The following is a 21,426-nucleotide window of genomic DNA, read 5'->3' as shown; positions in this document are numbered from 1 at the left end:
TGTGTTAGGATTTGTCACGCCTGGTGGAAAAGTTTGAGCCATTACTGCATTGGCTCGCTGACACATTTTGAAAAATGTATTTGTAATTTAAAGAAACCAGAATCAAAGAGAGAAAAGAAAAGTCTATGTGGATTATCGACTTTCTGCAAATTCTCTTTTTTTAGTAGGGAAGTCAATTTTCCTTTGTGTTCTCGTGTTCGTGTTAGACGGAACTCTTCGTAACGTCTTCGGAACGTCTTCGGACAACTTCGGATATTAAATCTTGGTACTCATAAAAATTGTCACGCCTATAAATGTAAAAAAGTTGGCAGGTATAAAAGTGCTGGCTACATAAGTACACTTTAGTCACCCAAGCGGCAAGCAGCTAGGAGAAATGACTACATTCGCAGGCTAAATAAACTTAGAGCACAAGGTGACCATAGATATTTTCAGAATCATTACATGACGCACGCAGGTATAATTTGAAACGATTACTGCGTAGTGATTAGAATAAGAACAGTTCATTTTCTATTCTTGATCAGTAATCCGTAACACAAAAGCTGTTTAGTTTTATATTATATGTGATAGCTTGCATTCGCTATCACAAGGGTCATCAGATTTTTGCAAAGTTATTAAAAAATTAACCTAAAGTACTAATAAAGAATTTTAGACTAAGAAAAACTTTTGTGGTGAAATATAAACAAGACTGGAAAAATTTGATAAAGATACATCCTAATAAATGGAAAAAAAGGGGAAAAAAGGAAATGAAGTCTTCACTTGACCTTGGGGTCAAGTACTTGTCCATCAACTTGACTGAAAGCACGTTCCATTGCAATGACGTATAAAAATATACACACACTGAAGTAAACAGTGTTACAGCGAAACCTTCAGTTGTTATGAAATAACCATCAACTTCGCGTGAAAGAATCAGTGGATAGCTCACAAAAAGCAACCAGATCAACAAAGTCATCCCGAAAAAAAAGAAAATTACATCGATCAGAATTGCCGTGTAAGGTTTGAAATGGAAGTCCTAGACTCGATCAAACAAGTGTTACGCACGCAGGAAATGGAGGTCGCAGAATCCACAAATCCGCAGGATGGAATGGAAGTCTTGCATATGGTTGAAATGGACCTGACGGATGCAAATGATGTGGCAGACGGAAAGGTTATGAAGGAAAAAGTCACGTTCTTGGAAATGAAAACATTCAAGAGGAACGTCAGTTCGTTAGAGGGCTTGGAAGAGAGCACTGAGCTGGACCCATTAAAGATCATCTGCGTCGGTGGGGTTCGAGCAAAGGGCGTCTTTATTAAAGACTACATGGGAATTAAACCTACAGCTAGAATCCACCCTTTCAACTCCATTGATTTTTACTTAAAAAGAGTGAACTGGTTGCGGCGTGGAGACTATAGAAGTCACTTCTCTATAGTTCTTCAGCTGTGCGAGATTTCGGATATGGAGCGATTTTCTGCCATGACGAAGGTCTTCTTTCAACATAGCCAGGGTGCACTGGTGTTTTGGGGACCTCGCAATCCGTCATCGCTTGCCAGAGCCGTGCAGTGGAAAGCCAAGATTGCACAAGAAGTTCATTCTCCGATTCCTTGCGTTTTAGTGACGGAGAATATTAAGGATTCACAGTTAAAATCAGTGGAGTGGATCGGACCAGGGAAAATATTCGAAAACGAGTTAGCTCTAGATAGGTTCTGTCGAAGACACGGTTTTGTGGATCATTTTGAAATCAAATTCCGTGACTGGGAATCTGGAGAAAAGAGCGTTTTCGGACAAGCTGTGACCTGTGCTCTTGACGAGATTTTGCAGAACGAACATAAACAAGACAAAACTTGGATTTGACTCAAAAATAACCTGTATAGAGTGAGCTTTATTACTACCTAAAGCCGAGCGGTTTTTTGATTGAGGATCTTATCAACTTTCACTTTTTTGCGAGGGAAAATTTGTTACGAAATGTTTCCTTTGTTGTCTTTTTTGCTAATCCTATTGTTGTATAAATTTGCTTTGTAATAAAAGCCCTACCTAAGAATGTTAAGTTATTATTCTAAATATCCATTCACAGACGTGGTCTTCGAAGCTTCTCATTCGGCGCGGAGCGGGTGACAAGACTAAGCTTGCACATTATTCTCGTTACATTTAATATATCTTGTACTGTAATTAAATTTCCTAGAGTGTATATTAACCACGTACATTGACGAAAGCATAATAAAGATTAAAAAGTCACCGTATGAGCCATGTACTTACTAGCTACCTGAATAGGCCATTTCCGAGTTCCAAAAACCCTCACTTTCAATACGAGGCTGAGTGCAAATAATGAGTTTCATCTGCATGAGAATAAAAAACCATTTCGCACTTAGCAGAGGCTTCGGACATCTCGGAACAGGGGCACCCTTCGAGAAGGAAGTTCAATATCACGTAAACATAGCATTGTTAAATGTATTTTAGTATTTAAACGGTAGATATATGCATATTTTTGTCCCCTAAAAATTTTTCATCTGTTCGGATTTCCTAGCTGAAAGTCTAGTGATCCGAAAATTCTAGGTGACCTTTTTAGGGTAAAAATCTGTTGAAAATGGGCAATTATACCATTTTTTAGATGTTCGAAAATCCTAGGAGAGGCAGGCCCCGGGGGGGCGGGTACTCCCATACATTACATATACGGGTATGTGCCGCCCAACGGGGTCGTGATTTTGAAGCTCCTGATTTAGAACGGGGTATCCATTTCAGAGGCGTTTTCTAGAACGGGGTATAAAAAATTGTGGATCACGGCTTTATCTTCTGCTTAAAATTGTTGCTGATTATGAAGAAGTATTTATTTGACGTATAAGTCAAACAAATAAAGAAATATCTTTTTTAAAAAAACAGGACTATTTCAATTTACAAACTTTCTAGAACGGAGTATAAAAAATTGGCGCATTTCTAGAACGGGGTTCCAGCTATAGGGCGAATTCTAGAACGGGGTATAAAAAATTGGCCCATTTCTAGAACGGGGTATCAATTTTAGGGGAATTTTTTTTTAGAACGGGGTGCCAATTTGGAGTCCCGAGCGGCACATACCCACCCCAAAATACTCAAGTGCCCCCCCCCGGGAGGCAGGCAAGCAAGAAATTTTACAACAAATGTTCCGAAAATTCTAGACCCCAAATCGTCTTCTAAAGGGATATTTTCCAAAAAATTGACGTTGGGTGCCCCTGTCGGAACTAAATGGCCCATCGGCATTATCGGCACCAGAGAAATTAATAGGCATGCGTAACAGAGAAGTGACAGGACAGCTTGTCCGTTCTCTGTTTTTCGAATTTCCCATAATACACTCTGTTTGTCCCCTAAACTATGTATAAATGTACTGTCAGTTCAAAAGCTCCTGGGAGGGCTGCATATTCCCAAAAGCATTTGAATAAAAATAACTTATTCAAAAGTAGGTGTAGGGGGAAGAGTGTATTATGGTGACCTCCCCCGCAGACGTTATTTGGGGTTCGTCACGCGTTCCTGCCCCACTAACAGGAATGCGTGACGAACCCCTAATAACGTCTGCGGGGAAGGCTAGTATTATGGGGGATTCGAAAATAGTCAACATGGTCGAGCGGGCTACAGTCAATCCCTGTCGTAAGAATGTCGCTACTAGTAACGTTCTTCAAGCCGGGTCACCTCCAGTATTATGATATCCCGGAAAAGGACACTAATAAACTGTATGACACCTCTTTATACTGATGGACAGTCCTACTGGTCTTAAAAATTCCACTAATCCAACTTCTACTGACGGCCATCGATCGCCCACCTCTCCATAATGGCCACGCTATTTTTGCAGAGCCTGATATGCATCATTCTCATCTTTTAACCTCGGCCACATACTGTTGTCCCCATGGTGGCCGTCGTGGAAAGATTTGGCAGTAGATGCAAATTTTACTATTACAATTTCAACACGGGCTGTTTAAAGAGGACACTTGTACCTTCCCTCTGCGACGTATCCACCCTTTAACTTCTAATAATCCCCCCCCCCCCCACAACCACCACCACCACCAAGAAAAAAACATAAAAATTCCAAATTTCTTCTTGTGAATTTCTAATATTTAAATAGCACTACGAAAATGTTCTACCAGAGAGATTTCATTTGAATGGTAACACCGTAGGATTTTATCCACAGACAACAAAGTTAGAATGATGAATGTTCTCTTCATGACTGGGGGAGAAAATGTTTATGCCGATACCCTAAAAGTTCGGGAGCTCTCATTGAAGTCACGCTATTGTTCCGCTACAGTACCATAGACAGAGAAGCCGCTCGAGTGCTGGCATTATTTGGTCACTTGTCTGAGTGGCAGTTTAAATGATTATAAAACAGACGCATTAGTGAACAACGATAATGCTAAATACGCTATTTTCAGCAAAGATGGGGCAAGAAATTCGCCCAATGAACAAACTAAGTGATAAAGGCATAGAAGGTATGCTGCTCGTGGCAAAGTGGGATGGGGGGGGGGGGGGAAAACATTTTTTTCCGCAGAGATGTAATCGCCGTGATGGTGAAAGGAAGAGGGAGCGAACGCGGGAATACGTGCTTTTTTATACGAACACTCCCTTTGGGCGATAGAAATGATTGGCTCTTGAAAGAGAGGTTAGATTGATGCGAGTCGAAAGACCAGCCATGTAGACTACAAAGGCATATTGTATCGACATAAATAGCATTATGCTTTAACACAATGTTTTGTTATTAAGAAGTTTAATCGAATATTTGAGCATTACGGATCACACTTGGTGTCATCAGTGCACAACACACAGTTGTCCACAAATTGCTAGTAAAGTAAAATCCGAGTTTCACACTTGTAATCCTAGTTGACAAATTTGTACTATTAAAAGTACTGCCTATTTTCAATGACGAACTAAAAACCTCTAAATGGCAGCTAATACCGTGACGGACAGTTCTGCCAATAAAGCCCGCAAACTGATATAAGTAACCGAAACTCCAATCAAATCTAACCTAGCTACCAGTGTATTAAATGATAAATCTCATGCAGTTCAAACACTAGCAGTTCTAAATGATTCAAGCTGTCATTCTAAGAATTTTGGGGATAAAACTAAGCCCATAATAGATTATTATTGGAAATCACACATTAAATTAAGAAAAAAAACATCAAACGCGAGTTCGGCATGGCGGGCTATGATTGCGATGCTACTGAGAAATTTCAAAGAAACTACATGAGATTGTAACCTAAGGCCACAATGCAAGGTGGTCGCACGGGTTTTATATCGTGATTTAAGTCAACTTACGGTATTCGTGATTTTTCTCTTCATAGTTAATCAACACAGCAATGAAGAAACCTGGCTTTGAAAAACTCTAGTGAAAAAGTTTTAAAGCTGATTACTTTACAGCCGACTATATCTCTAAGTTAGTACTCGCGCTGTATTTGGTCAATAACATTCAAAAGTTTGTTTGATCCCCAAAAACATGACAGAGTTTGTAAAACTAGTCTGTTCACAGTCCCCTATTTTTGCTTAAGATCGGCCCATCGGCCACAGAGCGGCCCTCTTGGTTTCAGTCAAATATACTGAGTCTAACCTGGGCCACCCGTGGTAAGCGCTCGATCTCGACGATATTACGCAAAAATATGGGACTGTAACCAGTCTATTGTAAAACTGTTCGTTTTGTCAGTGTAGTTTAAGAATAACAGTCTGACGGTTTAGGAACCTTTTCCCGCCAAAATAACGCTGGTTCACGCGTGCACACTACTTAGTATAGAGACAGTATCGTCCTGGTAGTCGTCCCTGTCTAACTTAGAATCGACATGTCTCTATTTGCTTTCAACAGCCTAACGAAAACCTCACTACAGGGCATTTTATCCCATATTTAATCAACCCCTTCGGTTGGATTTAAATGATGTCGCCTGACTTCAACCAAGCCCGGTTTAGCCTTTGTCGGGGGAACAATGTGGGCAAAGGAAAACTGCAAGAGAATTTAAAAGCATGTTATAACGCACCATAAATATCGGTTTAACAAAAGTGTAACTGTGAAAGCGGAGGCGTAGCCAACGGTACGCACGTTACGCACGAGCGTACCTGAACAAGTCGAGAATAAAAAATATAATAATATAAAATAAAAATGCCAATTATCTGAAAAAACTAGATAATTAAATTAAAAAGCACAATATTCCTCAATTCTTTTAACTCTATAAAAATGTTTATTACATAGAAGCGAGTGTTTTACTGGAAAATATACCACTCGTAAAATTCATAGAAATTACATCCGGGACCCGAGTGGTTTATTTTCCATAATCTCACACGTGAGTTTATCCATGACGTAATTTCGGTAATTTCCCTCCAAAATTTGAAGGCGTCTTGTGTCTTTTGAATTTTAATTAAACATTTTTCAGTCCTTTACTTATATTTTGTCATTGTAGAGCCCTATTCAGCTCAGTGTTATTTCTCAAGACTATATTGTAAACAATGTCTTATATTGCTGTGCTGTAAATTTGAGCCGTCACAATTACTTTTTGGCGAATAAAAATCTATTATTTTATCAATGTCTTTGTGTCTATATAATAAAAAGAACATTACACGGCGGCTTGAAGATATGAATTTTATTTTCTTGTGGCAAAAACAATATTTAACTCACTAGCTGCGCTCGTTCGTGAAATACTGTTTTGCCACTCGAAAATAAAATTCATATCTTCGCGCCACTGTGTAATATCCTCTATTTCTTTGAAATATATTTTTCTAAAACAATGGACTTTTTCTTTTTAACACCCGAATGAAGAAACGCGCGAAAAAGCGCGTAAATAGCAGCAATGTAGATATGTAAAGCATGACTACGTTATTGTAAAGTGAGAGGGGGCTAGAAAGATTTGGAAATTGTGCGTACCTCTTGAACAATTCTGGCTACGCCCCTGGAAATGTTTTAGCGTAAACAACACCAGAACAATTGACCTTACACAAAATGATAGCTAAGATCATGACACAAAACTCGAAATCAAAATTCTGAAGTGGCCTCGCTTTTCTGTCTTTGCCTGCTACATGCATGTGTGTTAAGGGCCGCGAAGCTCCTTGGCTGGTGGACAGTCGCCTAGGAGCTTACAATCTCTGGATATTATATTTGATCAAGTAAGGTCACGGTAACAACCGCTGTTCGGGAAATGAGCCTGCACTTGTCCCCCTCTCTCGAGAAGGAGTCGGGAAAGCGGCACAAATCAAACCTAATGAAAAGTTCTTTTTCCTGTCGAGTGAACACAGAGAGGGAGTGAGTGTACTTACATCGTGCGCAAAATCTATCCAGGTTCCTGTGTTGACGTAAATGGAGTCTCCGTTCTTGGTGCCCTTAATTTCATCCTCTTTCCAGGTATGAGTGTGGGCAAGGACGATAACATCCTCTTGACAACGCGACAGAAAATCATTAAATCTTCCCATGGAGCCCTTGAGCAGGCTGAAAGTCTTACTGGAACCAAACTGTTTAATGAGAAAATAAATTATCATAATAATACCTGCTCAATGCCTATCCCCAATGAAAAAAACACCTCCTTTTAAAAAACCAGTGGAAACTTTCGAAGTACAAGGATCTCGAAATAAAAATTGAGAAAACATAGAAACTAAGACCAACAACGGTCCCAGTGATTATTAGTGCTCTCCGGCTTGTCAAGAAGGGGACTGAAAACTACAACAGCAAGATCGACCCAGGAATCATCAGAATTAATAACAGAGCTTCAGAGGACTGTCCTCCTTGGGAGTGCTCACATACTCAGAAGGTCAATATCCATCAAGTAATACACGAGACTTATGACTGCCCTAATTTCATGGAATGAACTTGGCTGCATAAGAGGAAACAGCACGACTCCAAAGAGAATTAATAATAATAATGATAATAATAATAATAATAATAATAATAATTTGAAGAAGAAGAAATTTTATTAACAACAATGCTAACTATTAAAATCCTATTTACAATTAATTCGCTTAAAAAAAAAAGAAAAAACTATTCATTCAAAAACACTATTTATATTTATTTTCTATAATAATAATAATAATAATAATAATAATAATAATAACATGTCAACCAGGGCCAACCAAAGTTAAACGGTCAATCATTAGTCACGTTTACAAACAAGAACTATGTTTTCGGTGGTTCGTTTGCCAATAAAACAAAAACGAGTAAATTTCTCTCATAAAACAAATAAAACAAAACAAAATGCAAGGCTGGCAATGCGGCAAAGGGCTGATTTATTTTCTTTCAGTGTAGCTCTGGCGCTGCGGAAGGCAAATTTTGTTAGCCGAAATATTGGCCTCAAATAAATCAGCCCTTTGCTGTATATTGCCAGCCTTGCATTCAGTTAGTATGTTTTAATTCCCACGTCAAGTAACGTCTAGCACTAGCATCTCACTAAATTCAAAGAAAGAACTAGGCGGTTTTATTAACGCGTTGAGTGGACCTCTGCATTCAAGGGTTTATGAAAATATGCTTGACAGCACTGGTACAAGCCCCATCTCACAGATGATTTTGGATGTATACAAAACATGGACCCCCTGTCCATGGCCAACTTCTGTGGACCCAGTCCATGGACCTCTTCGTGGACCCGGTCCATGGACCACCCACGTGGACCACCCCTAATTTTTGTAGATGAATTTTACCAGAGGTCTAAACAAATATTAGGAACCTTAAATGGACGAAGCTGTGGTCACTTTTAATGATCAGAGTAATGAGCCTCATATTTTACACTTTCAATTCCATACCAATGTAATGGGTCCTTTTTAGTCTGGTAAAGGAGTAACCATATTTGAAGGGAACACAAGCAGTGGTAGGGTGGAAGTAATCTCCAACTCAGCTCTTAATTTTTATTTTTTTGTCTTCGCGTTGCGTGAAACTCGAAACAAAAATGGCTGGGCTGCGTACGAGACTACGGAGGAAGCTTAATGTCTGTGAGTTTGCAACTCGCGGCAAAATTCTCGACTTGAGTGAATGGCAATAGACCTTTTTACCGATACGGCGGCCATATTGAACTAATTGGATTTAAGGAGTATTATGGGACGCCCAGGGGGCATGAGCACGATCCGAGATACTCGCAACAGTATTTACGCGCGCTTTTCGGGCCAGTTGTTCCTTAAGTTTTCCTAGAAAAAGATTGTAATGGGAAAAAAGATCGTTGTGCTGTGTTTGGATGTAATAATGATCGCCTTTTTCCCGAGAAATGGACATTGAAGTCCTCGTTTTTTGCCCGAAAAGCGCGCGTAAATAATGAGCCAGTGTGCCCCGGGCATCCCATAATACTCCTTAAATCTAATGAATTCAATATGGCCGCCGTATCGGTAAAAAGGTCTATTAACATGAACCAACCTGTAAGTGTAGGCAAACTGATAAGACATCTGACCAATTGCAAAAGCATTGTTTGATAATAGGCCATTTTCTGTTTGATTAGTGAACAGGATTCAATAAGTTTGCCAACCAAATAATCATATCCATCTAAGGGCTATCAATGCAAGGGAAGTCTGGGGTGGGTACTCAATCATCATGCCTTTTAAGTAATGGTCCGTGTAAAAGGTAGGCAGGCGAACGGCAAAAGTGATTAAAAGGTGCTAACTTTTAATCATTAATTTCAATTAAATCAAGCGTTCTGATTGGCCGAAATCCAAAAATCGCCAAAAAAACAGTCAGAAACGTGACAAAAACACCTTTTTTTAGCTTTATTTTCCCCATTCCCCTGTCTTATACCTCACGGCCAAGTTTCAGCATTGTTCTATGCGCCAATCAAAAGTTAGAGCGGAAAACGTGCAACACACGCGCGACCTTGTTGTGACCCCATCTTAGTGTGACACTTGAGATGTTAGGAAATTTGTCTTTTACCCGAAGAAATCTCGTCAATTTCTTCGTGAAAAATCTGCATTTTTTCTTTATTGAATATTTATCTCAAATTTACTGTATTTTATCATCGGAGTGATCGTCAAAATGCTCTTAAACATGGTTTGCTGCCGTCCTCGACATGCCGAGTCGCCATGTGGGAATTTGGGCCCGGCGTAGTTGTTTTCGTTGTCAGGCCGGATCAGGAGGAGATCAGAATAATTGTGGCCCTAGAAATTGGAGTACAGCTGGGCATAAAAGGAGAAAGCGAAAGATTTGTTGTTTTTACAAGGATGAATTTATTTCTCGAAAAGATGTAGAACACTTGAGCTTGAGGTAAGCTGAATTCAATAGATTTTCGCACCTCCGCGCGCATTATGTGTTATTCATGTGTTTGCCCCTTTCGAAACTTCCATATTCCGTGTATCTTTACCCATCTTTCATTCGATTTTTTTTCTCTCTAGACTGCTTCATCAAGCGAAATGGAAGTTCGCCGTGGACCTTAAGTTAAAATGAGCGAATTGAAATTTGTGACACGTTTGCATTTTGTACCTTTGAGTTCTGAGACGGAGAATACCGAGACCGAAGCCGCTTAGGTATCATAAATAGTTGTCACTGGTGTTTGAGTTTCTCTTGGTACGGAAGATCTAGCGAGCACGACTGTAGCTTGCCTTTATTTTTTCCAAGGACGAGAGAGATTGTAAGAAGGATTTTTATAGAGTAATATCAAAACCTTGAAAACAGATAAACTGTAGGAGAGCTTTTTCTGAAACCCGATTATCCGAACATGCAGGAATTTTTTCTATCTGGGCAACCTCCCTTTTTTTTCCAAAAGCAGAACATTTAGATAACATTTGGATTTGATTTTGTGTACTTGTTGTTGTTCTGTATGGTGGCCGAATATGAACGCGCGACATTGGCGCGTTCGCCAGATTCGCCACGTGAGAGTGAATTGCTGCTGTTTACGATCATGGTTTTGACATTTCTTTTGTGAGAGCCGACGTAAATGTTGTTCCCAACGTCGCTGATTGATGTAACACTGTGCTCATCTTCGTGTAATTTCATATCAGTTTAACTTCCTCGGGTTTGGCGCATAGAAATCTTTTAAATTTTAGATATGTTATATTTTTCAACATAACAAAGCAATAGACGAAATAAAAAGTTGTTCGAATGAGTCTTAAGCTATCTTAATTCAACTTTAAAATTCAAATTTCGCGCTTTTAGCTGTATTGACCAATCAGAGCATTCAGATTTAATTTGATTAGAGAAATTAGCGCCTGAAAAATAACTGACGCTATTGCCGCGGGCTATTGTTTTTCTGCCTGCTTCTTAGCTGGACCATTACTTAATACCTCTTCCTTTCTAGCCTCCTTTCCAGCTGTCTTTGTGTCGATCTTCACGCATGCGCAAAAATCGACGACATGAAAGAAGCTGCTCAAGTGAATACTTCCTCCCTACTTCTCCTCATGTCCCCTTCAAGTATTTTATCCTTCACGGCTAAACCGAACCCATGTATGGAATTCAGAAAAAAAATTGAGCATGTGTATAATAATAATCATTCTGATAATATACATTGACAAAGTTTCGTCCATTTAAGGTTCCTAAAGTTCCTTCAGACCTCTGGTAAAAATTCATCTTCAAAAATTAGAGGTGGTCCACAATGGGGTCCATGGACCGGGTCTGCGAGAAGGTCCATGGTGTTCAAATCAATGAATGCACTATATTTCACTAACTTATTCCTGTTTGTCATGTTACCATTTTTTATCAATAGTGTAAATTCAGCATTCGGAATATAAACCACACAACCAATAATCCCTTGACACGACCTGATGAAGAGCTACAATTCGAATTTACTTACTTACGTTTTCTTTTAAACTCTAATAAATAATTCATATTGAAAAGCAGAGAAATACGGTTATTTAAAATCTGAAATAAAACGCAGGTGAAGATTTTAGTGGGAATAGAACATATCAAATGATTACTTGAAAAATGAATAGATCCAAAGGAAACTTATTGAAGACGTTTTAAAATTTCGCAATAGATATTTGTTTCATAAAGTGTTTCTGTCCACAATCTGTCCGTCATAAGATTTTTTTAAGTCCAATTTAAAGTGCTTGATCTTCATTGAGAACTTACAAAAGCGTCGGTGCTTTATCCTTGTTGTCATACAAGGGTGACTGTCTCGAGAGTTTGCCAAGGCAAAACAAAATAGCCGTTATGAAGTGGTGGCCGTTCATTTTCTCATTAAGTTATCAACACCTTGTCTAGTACCTAGTCCTCATTATTCCGCGCAGCCCAAACGTTTCGGGTCACGTGGTCTGGATACTTCACCAAAAATTGAATTGACCGAGAAGGCTTCGGAATATGCCGTAAAGTCAATAAACAAGTTAACACCAACAGTCGGCCAATCAAAAGTAGGCTAAAAAGGTTCGCTATATATGGTGGAAATAATGTTACCTTGGTAATGGCACGCTTAAAGTAAGGATAATCAAACACATGCTTCATCTTAATAGCCGTTCCATCATCTAGATGAATGTAGGCATCTTCTGAAATAGGTTGACCCAAAGCTCTTTCAATGAGCGACTTAGTAAACTTTTTCTGTGCAAAGGGACAGGCCAAAATTTCCATGACAAAAGATTCCGTGATGTGACAACGGATGCTACTAAGTAACTCTGCTATGATGTTCATAATGATCTGGCAATTGAAAATGAAATAAAAATACCAAAATTAAAAAGCAAACTATAAAACAAATACATGCATAAAAAATATTGTGGATCAACAACATCCAGACTGAAGTTTTATGTAAGCACCTGGTATACAGAAAATACTTTACTTAACAAGAGAAGAAAAATAATATTCCAGAGCCTGTTCAGACTGACTTCTCACTACAGTGGAACCTCGATATAACGAACCTCTATATAACGAAGTTTTCGGTATAACGAACGATTTTCTTTACCCCACTGATAGTAAAATATATGGAAAAGGACCTCGATATAACGAAACCTCGTTATAGCGAAACGTTTTGCCAGTCCCTTGGCCCTTCTTTATATCGAGGCTCCACTGTAACTAGAGGAGATTTTCCGATTTATTCCATTTTGGGACCAGGTGTAAAAATAAAATCAGACCCGGAAAACTGGAAAACAGGTTTTTACACAGGATTAAAATGAAATTCAACATGTTTTGTAATTTGCACTAAATTGGCTTAAGTTATGAAGGAAAAACATTTAAATCGTGCTTAACTAAACAGCATTGAAACATGTTTTAATCTAAAAACATGTTTAAAAGCTGTTGCTGTGAAAGGTACGTTTTTTTCTTTTTCTCATTGGGGTTAACCCATGTGCGTGCAAACGGCAAAACAAATACGGTACCAAATTGTTCCGGATCCGGAAAAATCTCCTCCAGTTTAAAACCTAACCATAGAAGGTAGCTTTTTCCAGGCTCCAGGATAGTAGTGCAGTGCAGTCGTGCCGTTCAAAAACGAGTGCAAAAACGCGCGGGGGCTGGGGAGAGAGAGGGGGACCGCCCTCTTCCCCAGATCGCGCGCGTCTGATTTTCACTTGGCTTGTTATATTTTTGCCATAGCCCTAGTCCCTACTATCTGACAGCTTGGTACAGGCTACCAAGAAGAACCTCTACAGTCAGATAGAGTGGGGACTCTCGGATTCATTAATGCAGGTTTTTTACTGAAGAAGGGAGTTGATCGCCACTAGAAATGATGGAAACAAGACCCTTAGTAGCCGTAAAATGTTACTTAAATGCTGCATACTTCTTCTGTTTCACTCTCGTGTTTGTCCGCTGTAGCCACCGCCCTTGTAACGTAATACCCGACCGGTCTGCCACCCAACGGGTCATCTGGATGAGAAAGGGAGTAGGTGTTAAAAATATCCCAGTCATGACCATGCGCAAAGCGGATTCTGTACGTCTGTCCATCGTCGCTTTTGATGACATAAATGAGGGACCCCTCTATGAATTCCACTCCGTCTCCCATCAGTGTTTTAACTGTCTCGGCGTCCATCTCGTGATCATGATTTCCTCGGAGGTAGAACACTTTGACTCCATCTTCTTGAGTCATTTTACGAATGCTCTGAAAAAGTAGACTGCAGGTTTCGTTGGATTGCCAATCTTTGATCCGTTCCTCGATTGTCTTGGGTTTTACATCAACTCTATCCAACCACATCTCCAGAGTGTCTCCAAGCAGTACTAATGTGTGAAGACTTGTCTGTCAAAAACAAACATTGAATAATTAACAATTATTGAATCAGGTCTAATATCATCTGCGACGTAGACTAAGATTAAGGCAATAAAACATGGTTGAACAAATGTTGCAGCCCTTCCTCCGGGGGAAGCCTTATAAGACAGAGACGGACATGCTCGTCTTCTCGCTTAGCGGGTGAAAATTGTCGATTTTGCTCTCAATTGCGGTGTAATAAGGCTGTTAAGGTACCGTAACTTCGTTTATTATTCATTCAAAATATTTCCCCAATTCTGATTGGCTAAAAGCACACGCATAATTCACCATAACCAGTTACTGATGACCAAATTTGGAAGAATTTTGTGTTTAACGAGGAAATGACGTCAAAAATGCAGCCTTCTTCGGGTTAATGCACCGTTAACCAAGAAGACCTGGGGACGAGATTCAGTTGTTTTCGTTGTAAAAACTAAAATGGCGGACACTTCACTCGTTTGAAGCGTAAGAACTACAGCTGGAACTAGGCGAAATAATGGCTAGAAACACAGCAAAAACAACGAGAAGAAATCTGCTATTTGGAGAATATTTGGGGAACTGGACAAACCTAAACGTAAACTATATAAGATAAACTTAACATCGATCTAGGTAAGCTTGTTTTGGCTATGTTTTTAAACTAGGAATTATTTTGAATGAATAATAAAACAATTATTGAATTCGGCTTTCATATCATATGAAGAATTATGAAGATCTCGGAGGGTGTTATCCGTCGAGGCCGTAACACCCTCCGCGATCTCCATAATTCTTCATAAGATACTCACTCATTCATTAATTGTTAATTAAGCACGGTAATTCCTTCAGGTACAATTACATTCTATAATTATAAGTATTCTTGGTTTTCACGGAAGTCACCAAAATTCATAAATAAGAGTTATCATAGGACTGTTTCAAAAGAGACATAAGAGAGCTTAAGCTTCACGTCTACGGCAAACGACAACGTCAGTTTCAAGTTTAGAATTTCTCAAAATAGAAAATGGGCAGAATAAAACAGCTTAAAACATTAATTCTTAATTCTTCTTGGATAAAAAATTGTGTGAAACTACTAATTTATGTGTAGAAATAATGAACAGTAAACGACAAGTAAAGAGGAAACTTGGTCACGTGGTACAAATCACGTTTGCTGTTTGACGTAAACGTGATGTTTAATCTCTCTATAGATAGAAAATTACAACGTTATGCTGTGTTGAAGGCGCAATTTGTCACCATTCCCTCACGTCAGAAACTCTGGGGGAATGGGTACAAGCTTTAGGCGCAGTGATTTCTGGGAAGTTTGGGTGCACAAGAAGTAGTTATGATTGATCAAAGGTTTCAAGAAAACCATCAACCAATCATCAGTAACGCTTGTTCAGCCAAACGCCAAAAAGATCCCAAAAATAGTTGCGACAAACGCTAGTACCCTGAACTACCCATTCAAAAGGTTACCACATCAAAAGTTCACAATTTGTTCGGCAACAAATTTAAAACGATATTTAGCCTTGTATTATCTGCCTTAACGTAGAAACTGACTTTTAAAAGCATTCCAACAATAGATGCTTACAAAAACCATCCCTTCAGTCTCCGTACTATAATCAATATGTTAACTTACCTTTGCGAGCTCTACTAAGTCCTTCATAAAAGTCTGGATTCTTTCGTGTTCATTCTCACTCCAGATACTATCCAAATGAAGGTCGCTAATGCTAATGATCACATTCCTTTCTGGATGGTTAGGAGTGTCCATTTCTCGCACAGTGACCCCTTCTCCATGACTGTCAATAGAAGGATCGGACCTTACGAAGCAATGAAGTATAAGGGTTAATTTACAGTCAGAGAAAACAAGACATTTTACCGCAATCACCTTCTAAACCAGATTTAAAAAGATTCGCTTCTACATAATCACAACTTGGCGAATATCCTGTAACCATGAACTTATACACTTATTTACTTCTTTTTTCTTGGCCATAGAAAAAAAATCCTTAACTGACCAAGCTCAGTGTTCGGTTACTTAGATACCTGGCCATTGGCTTCCGAGAGAATAGGTCCCTATTAGCTCCTATTGATTTCTTTTTATTCTTTTTTGTTTCATAGAAAGAAGGGCACACAGAATTATGTAATTTTTGTGTCGAAAAACATTATTGAAACGATTCCGTTTCTCATAATAAGCTGCATCCACCTACACGCACGCCTTCTCTGAGTGCTTATTTTACTTAGCCTACTTAACAAGAGAACCTTGTCATTTCAAGTGAAAAAACTATCAAAAATAGGAAAACAAACTATGGAATATCCTTCGCATTATAGATATTCTGTCGCCTTTGAAGTAATCTCTTGCCGGGTTGCTCTTTTAGAATACCACTGGACCTCATACTTACGCCCATAAAATCGCAAAAAAAGAACTTGCAAACAAATATCGAGCCATCTTGACCTCATACTAACGCACATAAATGAAACCTACAAACCTTGGTTCTTTCTTGACTGGAACATTCACATTCGGCTTTGATAGCCACGTTTGGATTGACCCCAGAGGAGTCAGTGTATTAATCTCATCCCAGATGCTCTTCTGATCCTGCTGCTCCAGAGACGAAGAATAGTCATCACCTGAATCATCTGATGCGTAGTCAGTGATGTCTGGTGGCTCGTGATCAACATCCGGGAACATCACTTCGTGTTTAGACAGAAGATCCAAGTTTGGCTTTTTAGCAGGAGAGGCGTCAGTTGAATCAGTGATTCCTACAAGAAATGACAAGATCATAGATTACGTTACAAGATAAATTAAATAAAGAAATCTTCGGTCATCAACAGGCAAGTAAACACTGGCAAAAGTAAAATCAACGTGCATGACATTGGCTCTTCTCCGTGCATCGGGATTTGACCAAAAAAAAGCTATTTAGCCATTGGTCGATATTGTTTTGGAGGCAAACAACAGTTAGATACAAAAGAAGACAATCTTGCTCGATAGTAGGGAGCTTAAGTAACTACAACGGCGACCACAACGAGAACGGCAAGAAAGCTATGGGTTTAGATTGGCAAAACAACAACTTTGCACGTGCATCACGCTTTTTTGTACATTTCTTAGCCGTCGTTGCACGACTACAAAGTGAAACTGCCTCATTTCATGTTTTGTCGAGGACGTGAACGAAGACAACTACTTTCCGTTCTTTTCCTGAACTTTGATACAGTCCTTTAGAATTTCACTCTAAAAAAATATACCAACATTTGACGAATTAAACCAGATGGAATAAGCCCGATAAAGTTTTGAGGCAGCGCTACTTCACTTTTTAAGTGACGTTTTCGTAGCCGTTGCCGTCGTTGTTGCTTAAAAGCTCCCCCCTAGTAATGTAATCTAGCGGTGAGCAGAAGAGAAAGAGGCCCTGGATACAAGGTTGCTTAACTGCTCATGTCATTCGCTAGCGACAAAGTACATTCACCGGAGGACTGCGCAAATTGATGATCGATTGATTGGCTGATTGACTGATTGACTGATTGACTGATTGATTGATTGATTGATTGATTGATTGATTGATTGATTGATTGACTGATCGATCGACTAATCGCCAAAAGGAAGGACTGACATTTACAGGTAGATATTATCACTTTGTCGGGCATTGTGGCGCGTTTTGGGGCCTAAAATGGCAATTTTGGCGGACTAAAATTTTATTGAGCCCTCTGAAATGAACCAATGAAAAGAGAGGATCAAATAATTATATGACTTAAGCAGCCACTCAAAATTGAGAAGCCATTGCAATGTTCGCGCCGCCGTTTTCTTGCATCGTTTGTCAAAGAAATAACGTTGCCATTTTCAAAACTCAAATCATAGCTGAAAACACAACGCGAACAACAAACAATTTGTAAATTCTAAATCTCCTCAGCTACAGGAAGAAAATCTACAAAAGTTAGAGAAGCTTCTGAAGTAAATTACGCGTGTAGTAGCTCAATAGTCGGCGACGAATTACATGTAAGTTTTGCGGCTTCAAGTCGAACGCACTCACTTCAACCAAATGTCAAACTATTAGCATAACATTTGTGCATATGAACATTTATAACCTTTGATGTCTATTATAATTTTTAAAAGTCAAATGACAGGATATTGTAATTCCTAGCCAGATTCGGGCAAAAATAAAGGCCATTCAACATGAAATGCTCTTGTGATTTGATTCATACTCTGCCTTGTTGTCATTTTTTGAAGTCTTCATTTTCTCAGTGCCCTCCAAACTAATGGTAATAGATTTTTAAGATGTTCTTGGGCATAAATATGTTTTGGGCCCTTCTCAGGGCTCATTTTAACCCTCGCCGGGCGGGTCCGGCTAAAATAAGTCTGAGTCGGGCCCAAAACATATTTATGCCCAAGAAAATAAGCCAAAAGCTTGGCATAAATCAGGTATACCGTATTTCCTTGAAAAAACGGCCGGACGTTTACTTAAAATTTCGGCTAGAAAGATGCGTGCTTATTAGGTCTAAGAAAGAAGGCGCTTAGTCGAGGGGGCGCTTATTAAGTTCTCATCTTGGTGATCAAGCGTAACTTAGTCCCATTATACAGTTTATACACGGAGTTATTAATAAAGTGGCAATAGAAACAGGTTTTCCTTGTATTCCTATTATTGAAGAAAGTGATTGGGGAGAGGAAGAGGGCGCATGTTTCATATTTTGGCGCTGGCCCTTGGACGCTTAGTAGACCGTGGGTGCTTATTCGAGGAAACACGGTAACTGGTAAGGAGAGTCACCGGTGAGAAACCGCCAGGTTTTGTATCCGAGGGTCTCCTCACAAGGTCTCATTTGATAATCGTAGACTTTGAATGGATGGGAATACCTAACAAAACCTCGATGTCTTTCGCTCCCATTCAATAGGCGGAAACTTAGCACTCCGAAATTTCGTTATTTTCAGCTTGGCGTGGCATACACTTATACTGTAGTTTTGAAATCACTTGGAAATCTTAATTTGGATAAAATTTGCGTAACTGCTTAAGCCTTTTAGCTAGGCTTAAGGGTATTCTTTACCTGTGCAAATTCTCTCCACAGAGATTAACCTCGGACATATCAGCAGGGTGTTCAAACGGACCCAACACGTTGGAGCCAAAAATGTTATGTCCGAGGGGGCATGGGGCTTAACACATTAGTTCATGACCATCATACCTGGGTTAATTTCCAAAGACTTCAGAGCCCGCAATACATGGCGACGAGCTGCCTTATCACGATGCAAATCATCCTGAGCATACGCATCCAAAGCCTTTAAAATGTGCGGATAAACATCATGCACTGCATCTCTGCCATAAATGCAGTCCAAGTGCCCATAGCCAGGAATCTGAATCCAAGAATAGTCTTGATGCGGGTGGGCTTCTTTCACAAGGTTGAATGTAGTGAAGGTGCTTTCAGGAAGATAGCAGCTGTTTTTCTCTCCTAACAATGAAGCATAGAAGTCAGAAATACCAATTATCACGGTGATTCACTTAATAGTGTACTTCGTTGCCTACCTTTTGGGTGAATGTGAGGCTAGAATAGATAGACCTTGTTTAGATCAAACCGCCCTTCCAAATTTCCCAATTCTTCAGAAAATCCTCAAATTTGACGATCTTACGCCGATGTTGCACAATTGTACAGAAGTATGAATGAATAACGGGTAAATCTGTTTGTCTACTATACCCAGTGAGTATCTTTAGCGATCCCACATTATACGCTGGCGCCTCACGTTCTCAAGTCAATAGGGCGACCGTTAAACACAGGTTCCACCGAAGTCAAGAGCATGTAGTGTACACAGTGCAACATTAAATGGCGCCAAAAAAGCGGATTGATTGATCAAGGATGGCTGAGTAAGGAATTGTACAAATTGACACATACTATCAAACAGAGACTGGGAAGGCCGTGCGCCACCACGCTCTTAGTACCCGAGCCACATAATTCTGTGCATTTTGCAATAAGCATTTTTTTGTGTGTGCTATTTCCATTGTTATGATAAATATAAAACAAAATGTCGAAAAATGCATCAACTTTGGTCTTCGTTTCCATGAATACATGCCTTGCTTGCCTTCCCAATCCCTTTATTATGAACATACGATAAAACTGACCAACAATAAAGCAGATTGGCATATCTAGTCGGTTAATATGCTTCCTGTATACTGGACTATCCAGCCGATCGTCCTTGTCCACATCAGGCAAATAGATGTCTTTTCCTGAAGCTGAAACCAGCTTTTTTTCTCTCATCGTCAGAGCCAACTGGGCGCTACACTCTGCTGTTATGTAGCCAAAGAACTCGTGCAGAGTATCGTGCGTCAGTGGAGTGAGATTTTCATGTTCCCATAGAAGGCCATAAGTGAAGGTTATTCTGCTCAATTTCACATGAAACAAGGGGAAAAGGTATTTTCAGTTATGAAAGAGATGCGATAAACGAATTCACCGTGTCCAAAGTTACAACCAGTTGCAAAAAAACTAGCTTCATGTTTTATTAAAAATTGCTGAAAGGAACACATCTACGACAAATAAAACTCACGTCCTCTAACACGTTCCTTCAAGTTTTGAGCATGGTCTCGTATTGTTAGCAACTTTCTCAAGGGGAGAGGAAGGGATCACAATTACAAGATCATTGATAGGCCATTAAGCCCAAATAAGGTACTGATGTCTGAAGTATTTTTGCAGCTGGTTGTAGTGACACCACATAAATATAACATCTCTAATAATATCTCTAAACGTATTAACATCATTTTCCTTTATCCCATCCGTTATACTTAAAACTTACTAACTTTCTGGGCTGAGTTGTTAGTAAGGTGGAAAACGCTATCCACTGGCTAAATCTTTATCAATCGATAGCGTCATTGGTTTCCCTAATACTTCAGCCCGCTGGATAGTGATTTGTCCGTTGGATAAGGCTATCCAACGTTTGAACAACCAGGGTCTGGTACTGAGCTTAAACATTATAACAGAAACTTCAAACGGTAACTGACTTTTAAGGTTGACAGTACTTTTCTACAGGTTTTGCTCCATACCTGTGGCAAACAGGGTTACGACAAAGTTCCTCATATGGCAAAAACAAATGATCAACGCCTTTGACAAATTTATCAAAAAGCCAGCCAGCCCAGGACGTATGATCATCTGTGTCAACTGTTAATCCCTTTATTCCAACAGCCTCCATTACTCCTGGAATATGAAGCCCAGCTTTCAGCTTATTGAATGGGCAGGGAATGGGATTAGCAGCCACTTGACTCGCCACCAAACTCCTGACCTTTCCCTCAAGCGCTCCAGACAGGAGAGAAGCAAAACATACTAAAGATCCGGCACAGTGGGCCACCACCTGAACGTCTTTCTGCAGGAAGATATACATACATCATCCTAATTCGTTCACCAGGCTCAAAGGGGCTATGCCACGAGGATGTTACTGTTTTAAGTCAATTCTGTGCTGAAGTCATTACTTAATGCCTTTACCCA

General features: G+C 39.6%; 2 protein-coding genes across 3 annotated transcripts in view; one reads left to right on the top strand and one right to left on the bottom strand.

Annotated features, from left to right (window-relative positions):
• Positions 1–850: 850 nt before the first annotated feature.
• LOC140926557 (ras-related protein Rab-38-like) lies at positions 851–2,188 on the top strand. The gene has a single exon (XM_073376284.1). It carries the CDS (start codon positions 1,001–1,003, stop codon positions 1,826–1,828), a length of 828 nt encoding a protein of 275 aa, XP_073232385.1. The 5' UTR covers positions 851–1,000; the 3' UTR covers positions 1,829–2,188.
• A 3,332-nt stretch (positions 2,189–5,520) lies between these two features.
• The window catches only part of LOC140927598 (uncharacterized), a 34,972-nt gene continuing 19,066 nt past the window's right edge, over positions 5,521–21,426 (bottom strand). For both annotated transcript variants that reach the window (XM_073377275.1, XM_073377276.1), the window contains exons 11-19: positions 20,988–21,304; positions 20,073–20,329; positions 19,144–19,407; positions 16,473–16,743; positions 15,626–15,806; positions 13,561–14,013; positions 12,252–12,488; positions 7,223–7,414; positions 5,521–5,918 (exon numbers count right to left, since the gene is read on the bottom strand). In XM_073377275.1, coding sequence (XP_073233376.1) covers positions 5,823–5,918; positions 7,223–7,414; positions 12,252–12,488; positions 13,561–14,013; positions 15,626–15,806; positions 16,473–16,743; positions 19,144–19,407; positions 20,073–20,329; positions 20,988–21,304 — 2,268 coding nt within the window. In that variant the 3' untranslated portion in view covers positions 5,521–5,822. The remainder of the gene's footprint in view (positions 5,919–7,222; positions 7,415–12,251; positions 12,489–13,560; positions 14,014–15,625; positions 15,807–16,472; positions 16,744–19,143; positions 19,408–20,072; positions 20,330–20,987; positions 21,305–21,426) is intronic.

The sequence above is a fragment of the Porites lutea genome, chromosome 2 (assembly GCF_958299795.1).
Source record: "Porites lutea chromosome 2, jaPorLute2.1, whole genome shotgun sequence".
In the NCBI taxonomy this organism is placed as follows: domain Eukaryota; kingdom Metazoa; phylum Cnidaria; class Anthozoa; order Scleractinia; family Poritidae; genus Porites; species Porites lutea.
This window is presented reverse-complemented; position numbering and strand designations above follow the sequence as displayed.